Source organism: Leptopilina boulardi, unplaced genomic scaffold (assembly GCF_019393585.1).
Source record: "Leptopilina boulardi isolate dan_hultmark-lab unplaced genomic scaffold, ZJU_Lbou_2.1 LbouV2_214, whole genome shotgun sequence".
In the NCBI taxonomy this organism is placed as follows: domain Eukaryota; kingdom Metazoa; phylum Arthropoda; class Insecta; order Hymenoptera; family Figitidae; genus Leptopilina; species Leptopilina boulardi.
Window position 1 is genome coordinate 4,898,465 of NW_026137768.1, and position 19,715 is coordinate 4,918,179.

The window sequence follows — 19,715 nt, forward strand, 5'->3', positions numbered from 1 at the left end:
GAATTAGACTTGAACTTGGACCTTGATAAAAAGCAAATAAAACTAAAGTTATACAGTCATTCGCTGTACTGTATATAATTTTTTTCTTTCCATTCTTATCATTGCAAAACGAAGTTGTTCGTTCATACACTAAATTGGTTGTAAATTCTATTTTTAAATAATATGATAACATTAAACGGGTACGATTTAAATGTTTAAATATTTAAATTTAATATTTTATTTGAATTTTTTTCACAAAAATTAAAAAAAAAAAATTTCCAATTTTTTGAAAAATACGTATCCCACTGAATTTACCTTCGAGTTTATATTATCATCAACGCTTCGAATATCCAACGATCTTGCAGATTGATCAGAATCCCATTCAGAGCTGAGATCATCGTTACTGTTTTCGCTCCATTCTAAATTTTGCGAATACCCGGATGATGGTACATTCAATAGTTGTAGATATTCACGATAACCGGGACTAAATGGAACGTTCACTTCCGTTTCCTGTTGTACGTCATTGTTAGTCGAACGTTTCAAATCTTCCTGAGACGATCGAAATTTCGGTGACAATGGCGATGGACTTCTCGATGACGATGACGATCGCGCCAAATTAATTGACAAACGTCGAGAATTTCTTCGCGATCGCGATCTTGCAATTCTTTTGTTCTTTGATTTTCTTTCGCATTCAATTTCATCGGTGTGTAAACCATTTTCGCTGAAATTCACCCTTGTACAAACGATCGTTGGTATCACATGATCAAAAGTTTTCTGCATTTTTTTTTATTTTTATTGAAAAATAATTTTAAAATCCTTTGAATTAATTATTATTAATAAATAAATAATAATTTTTGATTTTTTTTTTCAATATTGATAAAATTTTATTCGATTACTTGTGCCCGAGTGAATCGACATCGATGAACTGAACTTCACCCACGTTCTCGAGCCTTCTTCTTGTACTCCTCCTCGTCGTCGAGGATGGAAAGCGTGTGTGCTACTTTTTAATCGCACTTGACCTCACACGACGAGTTTCGTTTCCGCACCTGGTTCCTCGCAAAAAAAAAAAAAAAAAAAAGTTCATAATTTTTTTTTTCTCTCTTTGCTGTCTCGTCAAATCGCACTCTCAATGCTCACATTAATAATGCTCTCATTATCCTTGTCACTTGTATTTTTTTTTTTTTTAATTTATTGAAATATAAGTCGGCATTTCTTTAATGTTTGTGTATTTTCATTGTTTTTTTATATTTTTGATTCAATTTCTCATTTTTACATTTCTAATTGATAATAATAATTAAATTATAGAAGAATTTATATTTTTTCCATTCATTGAAATCTTGAAATATTTTCTCATTTTTTGAATCTTTTTTTTTATCTGAAACTTTGTTTTATTAAAATCCCAGACAATTTTAATTTACAGGCGCCATTTTCCTCGTGACTGTCCGACTATTACGTAGAAAATATTAATATATTCCCACCTCGCTTTGAGGTTTTCATTTTTTTTTTTTTTAAATTTTTTTTTTTATCTTTCTCGACACTTTTCAATCTCTGTCTTAAAAAAGAAACTGCAACTTTGCTCCCGTCCTCTTTTCACTTTTTCAAAAGACACGACAATTTTCCATAGGAGATATTTAAAAAGAATATTTTTGCTCGCTTTTAAATTTTAAAATCGTTTTTTTCCAGAATTTTCCATTTTATAAAAAATTGTTCACTTTTACACATTCGATATAGTAAAAAAAAAAAAAAATATTGTAGTAATTTTTTTTGGGGGGGAGGGGGGAATTGTTTTTGCGAGCACAAGGAGGAGCTTTTAATACCGAGAATGCCTTGGAAATACTGAATCGACAGTGGGATGAATTGACTTTTGATCATCTGAACGAATGTTGCGAAAGTGGTGGTGTTTCTGAACGTTTATACGAGTTTGTATAAAGAGACGGCGCGCGATTGTTCCCCCGATGTAAATGCGTCATTGGTAGCCAACTAATTAACGTACATACATACGTTATTAGCCGTCGACCGTCAATTCACATTCGCCTCGTTGTGATACGCGTACGCGATGATCTAAATCGATTATAATAATTATTTCACTCGATCAGCGTGAATATAAAGATGTGTGTATAAATTTAAAAAAAAAAATAATTACCAATTTAAAAAATATCCTTCATTCAAGAATATGAATAAATATTCGTCTAAAAAAATAAATTTAAATTTCTTTTTCCCCTTTTAAATATTTATCATAAAAATCTTAATTTTTTACGAATTTTTTTTTCAAAAAATTTATAAAATTTTACTACTATAAAAATTATTTTATAAAAATATAATTAACCAGTTAAAATATAAAAAAAAATTAACAATGTTTCAGATTTCTGAACCAGCAAAATTTTTTTTTTCTTGATGTGTTTGCAAAAAAAAAAAATTTAAATGACAAAAAAACGAGAGTGAATTATTTACGGTTTGGGCGCTCCGCTTTCACTTAAAATTTAAATGAAAACTTTATTTTGTAATTCGACAATAAGACTGCTTACGCACATAATGTTAAATAGATGCAGACAACCTGCAGGCGTTTTTATAATTATATTTTATTTCGCGTCACACGAATTTATGTCACAAAAAGAATTTTCTGCTAAATATGAACCTTTCAAAAAAAAAATAATTTATTTGACTTCCACTTTTTTGTTATGCGATTACATAATCAAAATTCGTGCTTTAACAAGAATCAATCTTTGCAGAGAGAGAGAAGAAAAAAAGAAATACAATTAAAATAAAAGATAACAAAAATAAAGTCATTAAATAAAAAAAAAAAAAAATGCGACTGAATTATTAAGTTTTTTTTTAATTAAAAAGAAAAAATTGAATCAATCTTTTTTGCAATTATAATTTTCAAGATTTGTTTAATTCAAATTTTTCGATTGTTTCGCGTAAATATGATTTCGAAATTAAAAACACAAGTCTCGTGAGTTTCTTAACTTCATTTGGCGTCAATTCATAATTGACTATTAATAAAATGTCTTTTTTTTCCCCCCTCCCTGATTAAGAAACATTAATTGTAAATAAAAAATAAAATTTATGTAACTTGAATAAATTATTTATAGTGATTTACTTCAATGTTTTCGAATTGATTGCATGCGCGAAAAATAGAAAAACATTCTGTGGATTGTTATGTGAAAACGGGAAATTTAAAAATTTTAATTAAAAGTAATAAAATGAATTACAATAATTATTTACTTAAAAGAGTAAATCGAATTTAAAAACTTAATTTTTTTTTAATATCGAACAATTAATTAAAATTAAAAATTATATATAAAAGGTCCTGAAGAAAAGAAAACAAAATTGTAGTCAGTTCAAGGCGTTGGGATTCTATGTTAATTTCTGCCATTTTTATTTAAATAAGAAAAGTAAACTCGAGTCCCGAAACCTTAAGAAGGTCACAATATTCTGAATTCAATTTCCTTGACGTTTATTCTACAACTTGAAAAGTATTTTTAAAATAATAAAAATAACAAAGTAGAAATTGCAAAATATAACAAAAAAAAAAATACTTAAAATTTAATTTACAGTAAAAATTAATTAAAAATCATTTAATAAAAATTTATCTATTAACAATGATGATTTTTTCCAATAAATAAAAATACAAGAATAATTAGAAGGATATTAAACTTGAAAATAAAAATTAAATCTCAAATCTAAATACAAAACTGGTTTTACAAGTTGAAAGATAAAGGAAATTGGAATGAATACAAAAAAAAAATGAATTCGTTAAAATTGCCATTTCCATAAAAGTAGGTAATTTTATATACACGTAGTGCTCTTAAAGTGTTAGAGAGGTGAAGTGGGCATCAAGTTTCCTTCTACTCAATACGACATAAGTTAATGCTTGCTACGTGCAAAGAAAAAGCAAAAGACGACATTTGATATTCCCGCGCGCGAGTTTTTCAAAGAAGAAGTTTCTTCTCTGTCGCGTATCACTTTTATTCGATTCGAGGTTATTTGACATTCTTAATGACTTCTCTGTGTAATTCCTGAATAGGCATTGTATTAACTATAGAGAAATATGCTGTCAGCTCATTTCATTTACCAAACAATTAGTAAACGAATGTCCTCGTGTTCTTTTTATATTAAAAAAAAAAAAAAAAAATTAATTACCGCCACTTGAGATGGGTAAAATGACGCTTTAATATTCTAATAAAAATTCTGACTCATTACAACCAGAAAAATCGAAATTAAAAAGAAATTAAAATTTCCTCAATAAATTTTTATTTTCTAATTAGAAAATTTTTTAAATTTAAATTTGCTCTATAAATGTAAAAAAAACGAGAAGAAGAAGAAAAAGTACGAACATTCACGAAAAACTATTATGCAAGTATAATATTCTGGATTGAAGTCAATTTACATATACAATCTGAATTTTAATTTAATATCACAGAAACGATATAATATGCAATTGATGCCAAGAAAAATTATATAACTAATTCGTTATGAATTTGATTTATTTGAAGTAATTCCAAAAAGAAAAAAATTAAAAAAAAGAGAGAAATTGCGAATCTAAAAAAAATACAAACTCAACGCACGTGTAAAATCTTTTCTCATCATTATATAAAAAAAGTATCTTCATACAATCGCCACGTGCTACAATAATTCTTAAATACAAATTTTTCAAAATGAAATTCAAAAAAATTTCTATTAAAATTTTTCTCTAATCTACAAAACTAAATTTGACCTTCAAAAAAAAAGAATTTTAAAGAATAAACAACTAATTTCAAAATACTATGGAAGAATTGAAGTATTTTTTGAATTGAAAATGGTTAACACTAAATTCTTAGAAATTGGAAACTTGTCTAAAAAGAGAGCCAAATAGTGAGATATCGATGGCAAGAAGAAACCAGAACGTTCGTTAATTGATATCAGGATTGAGAAATAAAACTAAAATCGAAAGGAACGGCAATCCTGTGATCGAACAAGGCGAAAGAGAATTATTTTGCCGACAATATATATATATATTGCCAATTTCTTCAATCTATTTCATGCATGAAATTATATTATTATTCGAAACAATTTTTTTTTAATCTCATACAAAAGAATTCATTACAGAATCAACAGCTCGAGCAAATCTATTCAAATACATGATGACTCAATATTTTTCTAAAATATTTTGAAATTAAATTTCTAAACTAGAGAAAAAAAAAATTTATTAAAGTATTATTAATTTTTTACACAGGTACAATAATTCCCTTTTATTTAATTAAAATAAAAATTTGCTATAATGATTTGAAAAGTTTATCGAAAAGTAGATGAAAAGAAAAAATTACAAAAAAAAGAAAAAAATCCTTGGTAAAAAAAATATTATTGAACAAAAATAAGGAAATGAAATTCCCTTCGAGAATTCTAAACTGGAATATGTAACAAAACTATACCAACTATCACGATTCATCGACGCCAGAACAAAATTGACACGTATTGAGACAAGAGGAGTTAACGAGCGGAACTAAATGGCCTGCAGTCATGATTCGCATGAACATCATCAGACTGAATCAATAAAAAAAGAAAATTAACTTTTTCCTACCACTTTTCAAGGTCGATTATCAAATTACTGCAAAATGTACTTTTTTTACTTTATAAAAAAAAAATTATTTGACAATTATAAAATAAATATTTGATTTAATTAAAATTCACAGTTTTTCAACAATTGTTAATATGAATTAAAAAAAAAATTAAATTAAAAAACAAATTATAAAAATCAAATATTAATAGAAAAAGAGTATAAAAATAAAAATATAATTCAATGACAAACAAAAATAGCGAGAAAAGAAATAAATTAGAAAATAAAAATTCATATCATCTCTGTTATAGTTTTCATCATTTTCGTCTTACTCCAGAATCAAAATTAAATTATGAATCATGAATCTATTTGAAAAAATTCCATTTTTTATTTTTGCAATCGTATAAAAATTTTATACGAAAAATTGAAGAAAATTGTTTCAATAATTAAATATTTCAATTAAATAATGAAAATTAGATTTCAAAATGTGAGTCACTCTTCTATTTTAAAAATGAATCATTGAACTGACGAGTGAATTATTATCAAAATAAAATTATTAAATAAACTCATAAAGCTTTTCCTGATTCTCGATTTGAAAATACAATTACAAATTGACATTAATTTTATGAAGTTTCTGCAAAAAAAAAAAGAGCAATTATTTTTTTCTTTTTACAAAACTACCACAATTGGACAAGAAATTAAAATCCTAAATTAAAAATATCACAATATTGCTGGACAAGAAATCAATATTTCAGTTTGAAAAAACCGTCTGACAAAATTAAGAAATTTAGCTTTTTAAAAAATTGATCTGATTCTTGATATTAAATTACCTTTTTTCTTCCAATTGATGATGGATTTTGTTGATATTTATCGACAATTCCCAAAAGACAATCATCACACCTGCAGTAACGGCTAAATGATGCTGATTCATTAGAGATTATTGAGCCAAATGTACTTGTACTTGTTTGACTATCCATTGAATCAGTTCTCAGTAAGAGAGATTTTTTTTTCGACAAAAGATGAAGATTATCGTCGTGATTTTCCGAAACTGTTTGTCTCTCAATCTTTGCCAAGAGAAGTTGCTCCATTAAATTTAAGCACGGAGACGTTGGCGTTGTTGGATTCTGCGCCATCTTCGAGCATCGTGAATTTGATTCTTTATCTTCAGTATCCATCATTTTTATAATAATAATAATAATCTCTCGAGAGTAAAAAATTTGAATTTTCCAATAATTCAAAAAATATTCCAGATTTTGTTTTCAAAAGTACATTTGCACTGTAATTTTCCTCTCAGTTACCACAAATCGTTTATTTCCGATTATGCAACCATTGTAATTGTTCATCTTGCATTTTTATGTTTCTTCTCTTTCGAAAAATTTTTTACACTTTACTGTAAATTGAGTTCTAAATTTTTTTTCACTCAAAAATTATTTATTTTCTAATCAAGATTTTTAATAAATAAAATTAATAAATAAATAGTATAGAAAATATTTTTAATTTACTTATTAAAAACTCTAATTAAAATCGAATTTACGTGATTTCGGATTTTAATTCATAAAATTTTATATTCACTAATTTGCTGAATGTCACGTAAGTCACAATTTATTTCACAAATAAAGAAATGTTTTAAAAGTGAATTAGAAAAAAAAATTAATTAAAAATATATTTCATTCGTTTATTTTCGTTTTTTAATAAAATAATAATATTTCAAAAATTGAAAACTATAATAATTTATAATATTTCTAATAGAACAAGGGAGACTTGCTTGCGTTTCAACCAACAAAAGTGAACTAAAGCGACTTTCTATATTGGTTACTTACGCGCGTTTATTTCCCCCCTAAAAAAATTTTTACCATAATCTCAAGTTAGCAGCAAAAAGATACCTTTCTCGCAAGGAGAGAAAAATTGTAAATCTTATCTCTTATACACTTTGCTCACGTCATGAATCTTTTAACCAAAGAGATGTTTATTTTTTCATGAAAAGAAAAACATCCTAGATCGAGAAATTACGATTCACGGAGATTTTTTTCTTTTTTTCTTCTAAATTCAAATATTTTAACTTTTAACAGAGTGACAATAAAAATTTCATTATAAATTATCTCAAAATTGCCTCGTTTTTTAAAAGAAGAAAAATTATATAAAACGATATTTTTAAAAAAAATTTATTATTTCAAAAAATAAAATAAAATTCTTTATTTTTAAATATAACAAATTATATTTAAATAAAGCAAAATTTTATCAAATATGAATCTCAGAAATCCACAAGAAATTCAAGCAGCACTAAAAAAAGATGTTGTACAAATTTGACAGTAACTTCATTTGACTCTTTTTTTAGTCTACCCGGGGCAATTTCTTTTTTATGGACGTAAAAATTTAATGCTTTCACAGACACTTAAAATCCATCCTCTTTAAATAACCGAGATCGTTAAAATATAAGAAAAAAAAACAAATTTTATGGACAATTAAAAAAAGCTCGTTAACACTATTGTTTTTTTTTTTTTTTTTTTTAATTTCTTTCTTCTCAAGGATCAACGAATTAATTAAGAGACAAAAAACAAAATGAGAAAAAAAATTGTTCTTCCTGGTTCCATATGTTAAGTGAATTTTGGCCAATTTGGTGGCAATTTTATTAATGAGATATAAACATGCAATCGGCGGAGCGTTGTATGTACAAACAAATAAAACGATTGGACGTCATAAAATGCAATGTTCCCGTGGCCATCGGACCGAAAAAGGATACAACGCTTTTGCAAACTTTATAGTTCGCAGTGTCACGAATTTGGGATTGTAATGTCACTAAAATTCAACACCGCGAGCGTAAAAAAAAAGAACAACTTTTTCAATACACTTTCAATTTAAATGGAAAATAAAAAGAATTCAATTTTTTTTTCTATTTTAAATCTAGAAAAATAAAAATTTAAATCAAATTCGAATATTTAAACGTTTTTTAATACTTTTATTTTTAAATATTTTTTTTTTCAAAGTAATTTAAAAATTTTTTTTCGAGGCAATTTTGAGCGTTTGTCATTTTTGCAATAATGGCAAATGTTTAATTTAAAATGTTAATTTATAAAATTGACAAACTCTCGATATCGCGTTAAATCCCGAAACCATAAATGCTTACGATAAATCTCATATCGAGATTCTATGACCGAATAAAGAAAGCAGAACCCAAGAACGAAGTGAATTACCGAGAGTGACTGACTGAGTGACTGACTGACTGGCTCGAGGATGGTCATTACTTAAGAGACTCACTCAGAATTTGCTCCCCTACATTTATGAACAAGGTACACACAGAATATTGTACACGTTTCTCTGTCAGACTACTTGTTTGTGTACTGATTTCATTTCTTTTTTAAACCCTCTCGTTAAAATTGAATTTAACGAATGTTTCAATTAGCACTGCAGGTGTGAAAGTTTTTGACGAGATTCTTTTTAATTTAAATCAAACACTTTTTTTCTCATATATGAGAAAAGTCTACATTATCTTCAATTACATCGACGGTACCAGAAACTTTCATTTTTCTTCAAGTTAATAATCCACTTTCGTTTCTCGTCATTTTTTGTGAAATTTTTGTCCATCTTTCAATTATTTTGCTTTTTATTTTGGTTTTTAGATTTTTTTTTCTTTGTCCAATTGTAGTGATTAAAGTTGATAAATAAAATTTTTAATAATATTTCTTTATATTGTTCTTTAGAGAAACAATTTTCAATTTTTTCATTAAAGGTAACAAAAATCATTGAAGAAATTGAATTATGAATTTTTATCGTTTTTTCCTAAAATGAAGAAAAAATATGATTTGAAATAAAGTTTCAAAAATATAAACATAACAATTTAACAAGTTTAAGAAGAAACTAACTCCGAGAATGGTACTTAGAGTTCATTCAACTTAAACGTAACATCTTGATTTCTGACGTCATACCTTGCAATATAAATCTTCATCTTACGACAAAGATGCCTTAATGTTTATTTTGATGACGCACATTTACCTGAACGAGTATAAAACAAATTTCACTGAATCTATCAAATTTCGATGATAATTTTCAATAACATTGTAACTTTTCAATGTATAATAAAGTTTGAATCTTATGAATTATTAATTTTGAATTTTTAAAATGTCACAATATTTTGATAAATACGGAATAAACAAAAGGATAAATTACTCCGAGCTTATACGTACATGAGCAATTATTCATAAATAAAGATTTCCACTTAACTAATATAATATCGTTTAATACAAAAAAAAAATCTTTAATTTGCCTCTAATTTGTTTTCCTATCCATTATTATAATGAAAAATTAATTGTTTGCTTTTCAATAATGAATGTAAACACAAATAATTTTTTCTAAATCTACAATAAAAAAAATTAAACAATAGAACAAACAAACAAGACCAAAAACAATAAAGTAAAAGTGAAATCAAAAAATTGATTGAAAACAGTATCGAAGAATAAAAAGTTCCATCATAATCAAATGTATCCTATACTAAAAAAGAATAAGAGAAAGTAAATCGTTAAAGATTAATTTCAAAAACAATTTAGAGATTAAAATTAAAGTTAGATGAATTGAAATCGAAACCTCTCTGAACAAAAAAAAAAACGGAACGAAAATTCTTGAAGCATAATTTATAACTCCAACTTGCCTTCTGGCAAGCGGATGTTCTATATCTAGAATATCTACCTTGTTGCGAAATTCTGCCTTTCTCTCTTAATCCCATATTTTACGACATATGACAATTTCACAAAAAGAATATTTAAAAAATTTTGCTAAAAAAAAAAAATTATCCGAAATTATTTTTCCCTAACTCTATAAAATATTTTTAACATTGTGAGTTATATCCAATATCAAAAAAGACGCTGCGTTTGATTTCCTTAAATAATAAATTCTATTTTTTAATAGTTTCTGAATTCTCTCTCATTTTAAAAACAACTATTATAAAATCTCTCTTAATTATCCCATTCGAATTTGACGTAAGAATCTGAATTGACTCAATTAAAGACGTCACTGTAATATCGAAATATATTTCTGTTTGCTTATTCAGTTTTTTTTCTTATTTTTCCTTTATTTCTTATTTTCTCTACGTTTTAAAGTAAATTTTATTTCTTTTTTTTTTTTGTCATATGTTATCCTCTTAAGAAAACATTGAGAAATATTTTGAATTTTTTTTCTGTTAAAGATTTATAGAGGGATAAAAAAAAATTTGTAAGTGTATAAGAAAACAATAATAGGATAATAATTAATTATAAAATAATTATAGTTTTAAAATATTTCAACCATTATATGGTTCTAATAATAACACAAATTGACGTTTCAAAGTCAGATCCGTTTATGAAAAATGTGTTCATTATAAAAAAAAAGGAAAAATTAATTTAAAAAGATTTGTGTTCAAATTGTTTAAATTTTATAAATGCAAACAACTAAATTATCAAGTGTAAATAAAATAAAGGAATTCACATCTGACTCAATAGATGGCAACTCTGAGCAGAAAATTTATTATTATATGAAAATGAGTATTACTCACCTTTGAAGGTTTTACTGGCTGAAGTTCAGTTACCTCAAATTCATCTCCACTCAAACTTGAATTTGTCGAACAATCTGATATTTTTCTCACTGGAGGGATATTTAATAAAATAGCAGAATTTTTCTCATGTTCCGTAGAAATTGAATGTTCATAATGTGAATCCTGATTTGCTTCTTGCAGCTTCGTAAAATATGGATTTGACGAGCCCAAACAGGAATTTCTTCTTGTACCATTTTCATGAAGATTTCTGTAAAATAATTACAATTTATTTATATATTCATATATTATTATTATATTATATATTTTATATTATATAAAAAATATTTCTTAAATTGTTAAATAAAAAAATTATACAAACGAAAATTTTAATTGATAATTAATAATTTTACTGTATAATAAAATTAAATGTTTTCCTTATTTTGATTCAATCGCTTGTTATATATTTAATACTTAGTTAATGAGTTGTGATTTTTTGCAAAATGTATAAATTAATTAATTTTTTGATGGAAAAAAGGAGAAGCTTAAAATTTCTCCATAAATGGAGATAGCGATTTTAATATAAACCATTGACGTAAGTCATTTCTATGTACGCAGATCATTTCTTTTATTTTACATCAACTCGATTCCCTTGGTGCGAAGGCCGCGGGGGACTATCATAAAAACGCAAATCATACGAGGGCACACACTTCAATTTACTATTTTATCACTCTCAGTTCCGCCAACACACATAGCTTATCAGGATATATCTTTCCACTCCTATTTCAAATTAATTTTACAAAATAATTTTCCACTATCTAGTAACGTTTTCAATTATAGTTAATAACAATAATATAAAATTAAAAACAATTAATTTACTAAACTAAAATTCCTTTTTAGTAGTTTCTATTATTCAAAAAAAAAATTCCCCATTTCATAGTTATTATATTTTTGTTAACAAAAAGCAAAAAAAAAAATAAATACTACTTCCGCGGCATTTTTTCATTATTTCTATCCGTTAAGTGTACTATATGATAATCGAGTTTATAAAAAGCTACTGCTCAACATACAATGAATGAGTTTAAATTCAAAGCGACCGAGACATTGAATTTGCAAAATATTTACGTTCAATTTATTGAACGATCAATAGCCTCGGCAAAAAGTCGCATGGTTGTTCAATTCATATATGAATATTTATATGCAAACAAAATGCCAATTGAAAAAAAAAAAAAAAATGAAATTTGTTTTTGAAAATGTTAATCTAATTTACCTCGTTGACGAAATGGCCGTGGGACTAATGCAAAGACAACATGAATCAGAATGACGACGATCACGGCAAACTTTAAGAAGATGATTGTCTTCTTGAAATTCACGTATTTCATCACAATCAAGACAGGAGCAACTACTCGCTTGACTCGGCGTTCCACTGAGTCCACCAAATTTTTCCAAATCAAGATCACTTCTCTCGAATCTCTCGTCAATAAATGAATAATCCGAATAATCACTCACAACAACACTTGGAGTTCGCCAATATCTGGGTCTTCCTTCATTTGACTCGTAATCAACATTGTCCGTTAACATTGGATTTCCCCAGCCTGAAAAAAAATAACAATTTCACAATAATCCTAAAATTTCATTTACCTTAAATATTTTAATTCTTTTATTTTTATAATTGTATTTTTTTAATTTAATTTAATTTTTTTTTCATCTTTCTAAATATTATTTTTTAATTTAACATTTTTTCTGACATCTTTTTTTTCTCAATGTAAATTGGTCAAAGTCATGATGAAGAGTCAAATAAAAAGAAGTAAATAATATTTACCTTTCAATTGATCGTCATCACTAAGAACTGCACTATCAGAACTACAACATCTTGTAACTTGTAATTTTTGTTTCCTATTATGCTGATCACTTTGCGATAAATCTTCATCGCTTGGAACTGTTGAATCAAAACTCCAACATCGACCCATAACAGAACGTTTTCTTTCGGAATCTGTTTCAATTCCTTCGTCACTTAAAGGACTTTTGCTTAAAGTTCTTGCAATCGGCATTTTTATTATATCAAACTCGTCGTATTTTTCATTAGCCTCCTCTACTGGATCTACCATTTCGTTTGATTTGTCCTGAAATTAACACATTTAAAAATGAAATTTGTATATTTTCTAAACGAGTATAAAATAAACACACAAAAAGAAATTAATTTAAATAAATAGAAAATAATTAAAGTTTATAAAATAATAATAATAGAAGAAAAACGCGATTAACAGAAAATAAAAGTTGAAATACGTAATAATACAAAATTAATGAATCATGAAAAATTAAAAAAGAAATATAATAATAGAAATTATAAATAATTTATAAGAAAAATAAATAATGCAAAATAAAGAATATTTTCTAACCATTCGCAAATTGTTGAAAATATATATTTTACACTTAAGACTTTTTAAAGAGTACTAACACTTGAAAATGGGTCAAAGTAAAATAAGAACAATTAAAAACTTTAAAACAGTTTAAATAATCTTATCTTATAAGGACACTCGTCAATGAAGTGACATTTATACGTTTTAAAAAAAATAAATAAAATTCTATCTCAATGAATTAGACATTTATTTACTAAATGAAAAATAATTTTTCATTTAATAAATTTCAATAAAATTGATATTTCCCTTCTTTTATTTCAAAAATTAGGAATATCTGTGAAATTAAATTGTTAATTATTTTTTCAGCACGTGTATTATCGCTTTTAAACTATATAAATATATTTTTAATTGCTTTCGTAGTTAAAGCTTCTTTGCAATTCAAAAATACGACAATTCATTTACTTCTTCTTTTTTTAAAAAAGTCAAATAAAATAGAATTTTATAATAAAAATCATACGACATAAATTATATCAGTTATTTTAAAAACTATTATTTGTAATTTATAATATTTATTAATAATTCTAAGACCAAAATTATATAAATCGAAAATAAATTTAGTTTTCGTTTTAAATATAGTTTGAAAGTGAAAAACTAACTAAATGAAATTCTAACCTCAAATAAATGTTATTGAACTTTTGACCTACTTTAACGTTAAAAAAAACATGAAATATATTGTTTTTTATTGTAGTTTCAATAAGTATGAACTAATAATTAAATGAATATTTAATGAATTTAAACGAAAAAGTATTATATTTAATAAAGTGTCATTGATAAATGTTTTGACAACAAATCTCTAGTCAAAAGTTGAATATTATCAATTTTTCGAAAAAAAAGTCATTTACAAATATATGGAATTAATTTCCATAAACCTGATCTTGAATATTTAAGAACCATGACCAAGACAACGTCAATGAGAGCAAAAAAAGTGCAAATAAAATGTTTATGCGTGTGTATGAGAGACAAAAAAAAACTCACCTTTCTACCTTTATCTTCGAAATGATCCTTGTTCATTTACAATTGCTTTTACGATACCGCAAAGAGGATAAGGTAGAGAATGAATTTCTCCTAGTGATATAAGAGTATATAAGTATTTATGCATCCGGATTACAGGTGTCCTGGAATTTCTATCTCGTTACCTTCGATAGACACACAAACCAGCTGCTCGATGCTCTCTCTCTCTCTCCCTTATAACAACAAATCGACTCGTAGCGCTCGTACTGTCGATTAGGATATATTTTTTTTTGCACAATTCCTTTCTTTTTCACAAAATAATCTTTCATTTCAAACAAAAGTAAATCATTTCTTTTCACTTTGTATATGTTAACTGTCAAAAAACTGAAATCTACTAATGATACTGGCAGCCATTACGAATTTTATACACACACGAAAACACTGTGAATAAATCAGAGCTTTATTGTCTTCTCACTTTGTAATTTCACGAGGTCTTTTTATCAATTCGTATTCGATAAATATTCTCACATGCTGATAAAAAAAAACGTATACGATGACGTGAGGATTATCTTGTTATGTTATTTCCGTTTTTTCCCCCGCAAATTGTGTTATCAAAAAGTTGGCTTTCAAAATATAAACTGCGTAGATTTTTCCCGCCATAAATCAACAGGTAATTTCCCATGATTCATTGAGATGAAACTTCCGGTGAATTTGTCTGTAACTGAGAGAGATAAAAGAAATATAAATAACAAAGACAAAAAGATCACATGACCGGAACCACGTGCAATTTTTTGATATTTGAATGTTTTCATCTTTTTTTTTTTTTTTTTCTCTTTGCAAAATTGCGCAGTAATTGGCCATTGAACAAAAAAAGATAAATAATCAGTGGACAAAAAAAAAAAAAACTTAAATGACATCTTTTTTTAATTGAAGGAAAAAATATTTGGAGCAAAACAAATTTATAAAAAGGTTAGTCGATAGCAAATAAATATGGATTGATATGATCCATTTATTTTTCTATTATTTTTTCGATGTGAAACTTGTTCTTGAGACAAATAAGACGAGTTTTTCAAATATAAAAATTGTATTCAGGTATAAAAATTGATGAGAAATGTTTTTTTTTTTTTTTTGCTATATTATGTTCTCGAGGACGATGGACAAGACTAATTTATAGAATATATATATATTCGGTCCTTTAGAGAATCAAGTGGTTCTGAAGTAGATGACCAGTGTAAGAAGAGCAGGAATAAAAGGTACCCCGATGTTTCTTGCTCCTTGGATTGACGTCACATGTGCGTCAGAGAAGCCAAAGAAACAAGAAAGTTTCGATTGAATGATCGCGGCCGCAACCAGTGGTTTATATGCTATCATTAATTCTTTTCTCCTTCCCAACACAATCAGCCTATTATCTCGTCATTTCAAGTGCCCCTTCACCACTTGAGCCCATCTGCCTCAACTATTTTGTCATTTAAAATTGCCAACTAGGAATTTTCAATATTCTCCCTTATAAATAATTCCACTATTATTCTCTTTTTTTTTACTATCTCAAAAACATTTTCCAATTTCAATAATTTTCATTTTTTGATTATATTTCATTTTTCTGTAAAGTTTAAAATCTCTCAAATACTCGGATTGACAAAAAAAAAAAAAAAACGTGACTCATTAAAATTCAGTGCGAGGTCACGAATTGAATTTAAAATACAGTCTGGTCCAGATTTTTCGCGTCTTCTTTTTTTTGGAACTGTAATTAAATTTATTACACTTAATTTGGACAAAATGTATATCTCGTCAAGAAGGATTAAATTTTCTCTTTTCGTATATGGAATGAAAAAAAAAATTTCTTTTAATTACCAACTCAATATTATATTGAACTAAAAGGCTTAAAATTAAAATAAATCTTTTATGAGAAAAAAAAGGGATCTCTAAAACGTGCTTGGTCAGCTTTTTTACACTGAATCATCGACTCATTGTGTGCAAAAACAAAATAAAGCTTAAAGAAGTACTTCGTGACGTTTTCACAAAAGATAAATTATTATTACAAACACTTTTTTTCATTTATAGAATTTTTTATCACTTCTGTCCATAAAAGGCGCACGTTTTAAGATAATTATTATAATTGTTTTTTTTTTATTTAACAGTTAAAAATCAAAACTATTGTTAATGACGTGAGATATATGTTTTCTAAGAGCAAAAAAAAATTGTCAATTTTTTCAAAAAAAATTCTATTTCAAAAAATTAAAATTTTTTATTATTTCTTTTTTGAATTCTATAACATTTTTGAAATAGTTTTTCAATTTGGTTAAATGATTCTGTTAATCAACAACATGGGGTTCATTGATCTCGAAGTAAATAAGTTAAATTGAAAAAAATGACTCTTTGGGTCATGTGCCTCTGGATAATTTAACATTTGAAACGCGTACAGAAAATGCGTAATTGTTTAAATGAACTGAATACGAGTTGAACAGCAAGTTTATTACGAAAACGTGGACAGCCTACATGACTAATTGGTCCAGATGATGTTATCTCGCATAATAATTCTATTTTATTCTAATTTTAATGATCACAAAAAATCTTTGAAAAGAAATGCAAAACAATAATATTAAAAACGAAGAAGTATTAAAATCTTTTTTCAAATGTATTGTTAAATAATCTTTTTACAAATTATTATTTATAAAGTAATTATTTAAAAATATTTTTTTTTTCAATTTTTCGAATTAAACATCTAAAAATCTAGTATTTTGTTTACAATTATTATTATCAATAATTATTGCTAAAAATTATTCCTTAAATAGTGGCTTATCTCTTATCTTTAACTTTTATTATTTAACAATTAAATAAAATTATTTTTATCTAAATTTTCAGATATTTATAGAGAAAATATAAACCTTCTTGACGAATTCTCGAGTATTTTTATACTATTATCATTTCCTGTTTCAAAATCCGCGAGATATTTTCAAGAGTTTTTTTTTTTTTTTAAATTCTATTTATCTTAATGGCGAAAAATTAACTTTCTTCGATCCAAAGAAGGAAGAATTGAAATACTGATAAAAATAAATTTTTAAGTGAAAGCTCCTCTATTTTTAAATTAAAAAAAAAAAAAATCTATATAATTCTACACCTAGAAGTGGAAGTCGATTGGTAATGGATTTAGGCCAATGTCGATTCTCAATACGAGGTTGTCACCTCTCATTTGTGTCCTAGTTAACTGATTGCTTATCGCGCCCATTTTTTTAAATTTGAATTGCTAAATTTGGAGTTTGCATCTAAACAATCGTCATCTGTTCATCTCGATTCGCGTTCTCAATAAACAGATCACTTGTTGAGTTTAAACTCATAAGATCTCATTCTCTCTCTTTTTCTCTCTTTCTCGCAAAAATTATTAATTTATCAAATAATTATGATTTTTTATTGCAAAAATTGTATTTTTTTTGGCAATAATTATTAACAAAGTGAAATTCACTGCCTTTTAATTTAAAAAAAATATATATTTTCGGAAAAAGCATTTTTGAAGTTGAAAATTTTTCAATAATAAACTATTTCTGTCATAGAGCCTTGTTTATAAATTGAAATATTAATTAAGAAATTTTTTATCAATACTAAATATAACATGACGATAGTAATTTTCATATTGTTTTGTTCAAGTTATTTTTCACTCGTAACGCAATCGAGTTATTGAAAAAACAAAAAAACTTTTCTTGCCTGTTATTATTTAAACGAGGCTTAAGATTTACTTCCTCTTTACAAAAGAGATTTCTCTAAGTATATTCTTAAAGCAAAATTTTTTTTTGAAAAAAGTTGAAGAGATTTCAAATACAATATTGAAAAGTTAATAATTATTATGTAAATTTAGTTACCTATATTTATACATATGTTAATTATGATACAACTTTTAATTAATATTATATTCAGGGAATATTAGATTCCATGAATATCTCAATATTAATAAGATTAATTTAATAAGCCATTATGATTCGTATCTTAGTATCAATTAAAATTATTTACGATCAAAAACTCGATGTTGAAATGTCGTCAAATAATTAGTTAAATCTAACGACTATTGATTAAAATAAACAGTAAAAATTTCTCAATCAATTTTTTTTTCTATATTAAAAGATGAAAAAAAAAAAATTAATTCACAAATATTAAAAAAGAAAATAAGTTTTGATAATTTAAAAAATAAAAATTAATTACAATAAATTATAAATAATTAATTTAATAAATTAATTTCATACATTTGGTAATTTATCATTTACATTTCTAACAATTTTTCCATTTTTTAAAAAAAGCTACCGAAAAATAAGCTAATATTTATAAACAAAGCTCAAAGGGAAAATTTTGCAATATTAAAACATTTTCTTATATTTTAATAAATCATAAATATTATAAACAAAATCTCACCAATTATTTCTTGAGATTGAAGTAATCCGCAGAATTTCAAATTTCAAAGAAAAAAAATTACCGCAAACATTTAAATAAAAAGCTCTCGGGAAAATTTTTTTCAAAAAAAAAAAAAAACAGAAAAAAAATTAATAATTTTTCAAGTACAGAGTAAAGATTATACTGAATCGTCTTAGGCAAGCTTATAGAAACTATAGACGTTCATGTTTCACGATCACTCGCACGTGTACAACTGATAGTTCCAGTAATTTTCATACTTTAAAAACTAACTAACTAACCGGATGCGCTGATGGTTCTCGAGTCATAGTCGCCGGCCGACTAAATCTGTGTGAATTGTGATTTGAACTTGACCACTTTAGAACGGTTTATTCATGCACGCGAGTAAAAGAGAAGGGGATTCGATTACAGTAATCACTAAAGGATTCGCAAACGACGAGAGAGAGAGAGAGAAAAGAGAGAGAAAAGAGATGCTGATTTTAACCTTCAATTATTATTATTTAACACATTGGGTGGGCTAATTATAATAAAAAACTCATCTAATCATTCTAATTCTCATTAAAGTTGATCAATCGAGAATAGACGTGAATCATTTGTATTCGGATCGATGCTCTAATCATAACTCCAGTGACAATATACAGAAGATTTTCAACAACAAAAAAATGAAAAACCTAAAAGAAAAATCACTACTTTTTATTATGATCATTAGATTTTATTTTTATTATTATATATTATCACTCACCTGTTTATTAGATCCAAATTTTTCGTCAAAGTCCTTCTTTAATTTTCTTGTAAATTATATTGAAAAAATGTTTATCAAATTCAAAAAATTGATTTTACAATTGATTGTGTGAAACTGAAAACTCAAAATAATAATTCAAATAATAAATAAAAATAAATATTCATATCTAATAATAAGAATAACAAAATATCCCAT

The 19,715-nt window shown here is 25.8% G+C and overlaps 1 protein-coding gene across 4 annotated transcripts in view; it reads right to left on the minus strand.

Annotated features, from left to right (window-relative positions):
• The window catches only part of LOC127279264 (inositol-trisphosphate 3-kinase B), a 21,603-nt gene extending 2,504 nt beyond the window's left edge, over positions 1-19,099 (minus strand). The window contains exons 1-5 of one of the 4 annotated variants that reach the window (XM_051301505.1): positions 18,782-19,099; positions 14,408-15,104; positions 12,835-13,135; positions 12,283-12,607; positions 11,037-11,283 (exon numbers count right to left, since the gene is read on the minus strand). In XM_051301505.1, the coding sequence (XP_051157462.1) occupies positions 11,037-11,283; positions 12,283-12,607; positions 12,835-13,135; positions 14,408-14,443 (909 nt within the window). In that variant the 5' untranslated portion in view covers positions 14,444-15,104; positions 18,782-19,099. Of the gene's footprint in view, positions 1-294; positions 2,006-6,345; positions 7,030-7,335; positions 7,556-11,036; positions 11,284-12,282; positions 12,608-12,834; positions 13,136-14,407; positions 15,105-18,781 lie in introns of those variants that run through there. The other 3 variants (XM_051301507.1, XM_051301508.1, XM_051301506.1) reach the window with 3 other exon arrangements.
• Positions 19,100-19,715: the final 616 nt, after the last annotated feature.